The sequence below is a fragment of the Beta vulgaris genome, chromosome 6 (genome assembly GCF_026745355.1).
Source record: "Beta vulgaris subsp. vulgaris cultivar EL10 chromosome 6, EL10.2, whole genome shotgun sequence".
Taxonomy (NCBI): Eukaryota; Viridiplantae; Streptophyta; class Magnoliopsida; order Caryophyllales; family Amaranthaceae; genus Beta; species Beta vulgaris.
This window is the reverse complement of record NC_079207.1, coordinates 8,179,697-8,181,574: the sequence shown is the minus strand read 5'-3', so window position 1 is coordinate 8,181,574 and position 1,878 is coordinate 8,179,697. Positions and strand designations below refer to the sequence as shown.

Genomic DNA, 1,878 nt, shown 5'->3' with positions numbered 1-1,878 from the left:
GCCTAAGAGTTTTGAGAAGTCACCTCCCACGAGTGACACGATTGGTCTCTATTTCTTTCCTGTGGGTGAGAGGTAATCACCACTATACTTGAATTGTGTGTACTCCTTTCATCCTTTCTCTTGTATGCCTCTTCCTTGACTACTGTCAGTTGATGCAGAGATGAGAAATGGTACGATTATCTACTCGAAAAGATGATTGAGGGTGATTTTATGATGATATCTCGCATCAATAATTTGGAGCTTTTGGTTTTTTGCTCACTACAACTACCTCGAGAAGAAAGGAGTAAGTTTTTTTTTTTTTTTTTTTTTTTGACGGGTAAACTTCATATTAAGGAGTAAGTTAATACTTCTAAAAACTATTGTTTTTTGTTGCGGTAAAATGCATTGTGCGATGTTGATTGTTATGGGGTCAAAGTTTATTATTTTAGTTCTGTTATTCAAAATATAAAAGGGGGGGGGGGGGATTGTAGTGTGACTTATCCTTCTCATCTATAGAAGGAAGCCTCTTAAGAGGCACCGGGAAACTCTTGGTAATGATAATGTTGATTTTGAATATTTCAGCATGCACTTACCATAATCTGTGAACACTTTCTAGGATATCAAAGTAAATATTATCTATGGGGTGTCTTTAAGCCAAGGCAAGAAACTTCCTTGACAAGCCAGGCGCCTGGTATCCATATCAGTGACACCATAAACAACAGAATGGATTTAGGGGTAACAGGCACTATTAGGAATCCAGCGAACCCTCCAAGCGTCATAGATAATCACTCTGTCACTGTTACATCAGATTCTCATGATCATCTTAAAGCTGGGGACGGCTTGGTTGAATTGAGGCCAAGTATCATCTTGAAGCATCCTAAGCCAGCTTATAACAAGCAAGGTTACAGTAGCTCGATGGAATCAAGCGACATTGATGGTCTGGTGAGGAGAGATGATCATCAATTTCCCACCAAATTCCATAACCTTCAAAGCCATCCACATCGTATTGAAGCTTCTAAATATTCGTATAATAAAAAAGGTTCTAACTTACATGAAAACAGACGCAAAATTAGAGATGGCAAGCCTATGAAAATCGTGAAGGATGTTCCGTATGGAGAATTGAGTTGCTCAAGTAGTTCATAAAGGTCTGCTATGTTATTAGTCCTGGACATTTTTAAAAAGTATACAATTTGCTGATCTCCTGATTTTTAGCATGAAGATGTTCCCTGCTTCGACTTGTTTGGATTCATGGGATGGCAAACTTGTTTGCGCAATTTTGAACGAATGCAATTCTGTAGACTGTAGAGGATGTATAGCATCAGGATATAGGAATTGTCTCTTCCATATTTCATAAAATTGCATTCGGCAAACTTAGTTGTAGACATGTAGTAGTTAGGGAGTGTGCAACTGTGCACAATCTTTGTCTAGACTACTAGTATTTGACTAGTTGTTAGTTGTTACTCTGGTTGTAGTAGTCCTCAGTTGTTTGTGCTAGTTGTTGGCTATTTATTTAGTTGTCCGATGTAGATGTTCAAAGTGTTGAAATGAGAAAGTTACTTTACAGGCAAATGTTTGTATTTTGTGCAAAACTCAATGTTAGAAGCAATTTTTGGTAGCTTGTACAAAGTCAGTAGTCAGTACCCATAAAAGCTGAAAAACGGTGTTTACTATTTTCAGTTAACTAATATTTGAAATATTTGTATTATACGAAATTCGAATGGCTCATTTGGTGAGTAGTAATGAATGGTGGTAATGGCAATGATTTTGTTATTTTGTAAGGGAGGTATCATGTCAATGTCTATATAATGCTTGTATTCCCCAAAATTGTCTTTTTCTTCATATAGAAATTTGTTATCCATTTCTACTTCTGCTTTTATTTATTTGCTACATTTTCCAAAG

General features: G+C 36.6%; 1 protein-coding gene across 1 annotated transcript; it reads left to right on the top strand.

The window, feature by feature from the left end:
* Positions 1-6: 6 nt before the first annotated feature.
* LOC104895450 (uncharacterized) lies at positions 7-1,548 on the top strand. The gene is made up of 3 exons (XM_057395440.1): positions 7-72; positions 159-283; positions 596-1,548. The coding sequence occupies exons 2-3, from the start codon at positions 193-195 to the stop codon at positions 1,120-1,122; spliced, it is 618 nt and encodes a 205-aa protein (XP_057251423.1). The 5' UTR covers positions 7-72; positions 159-192; the 3' UTR covers positions 1,123-1,548.
* The last annotated feature ends 330 nt before the right edge of the window (positions 1,549-1,878 follow it).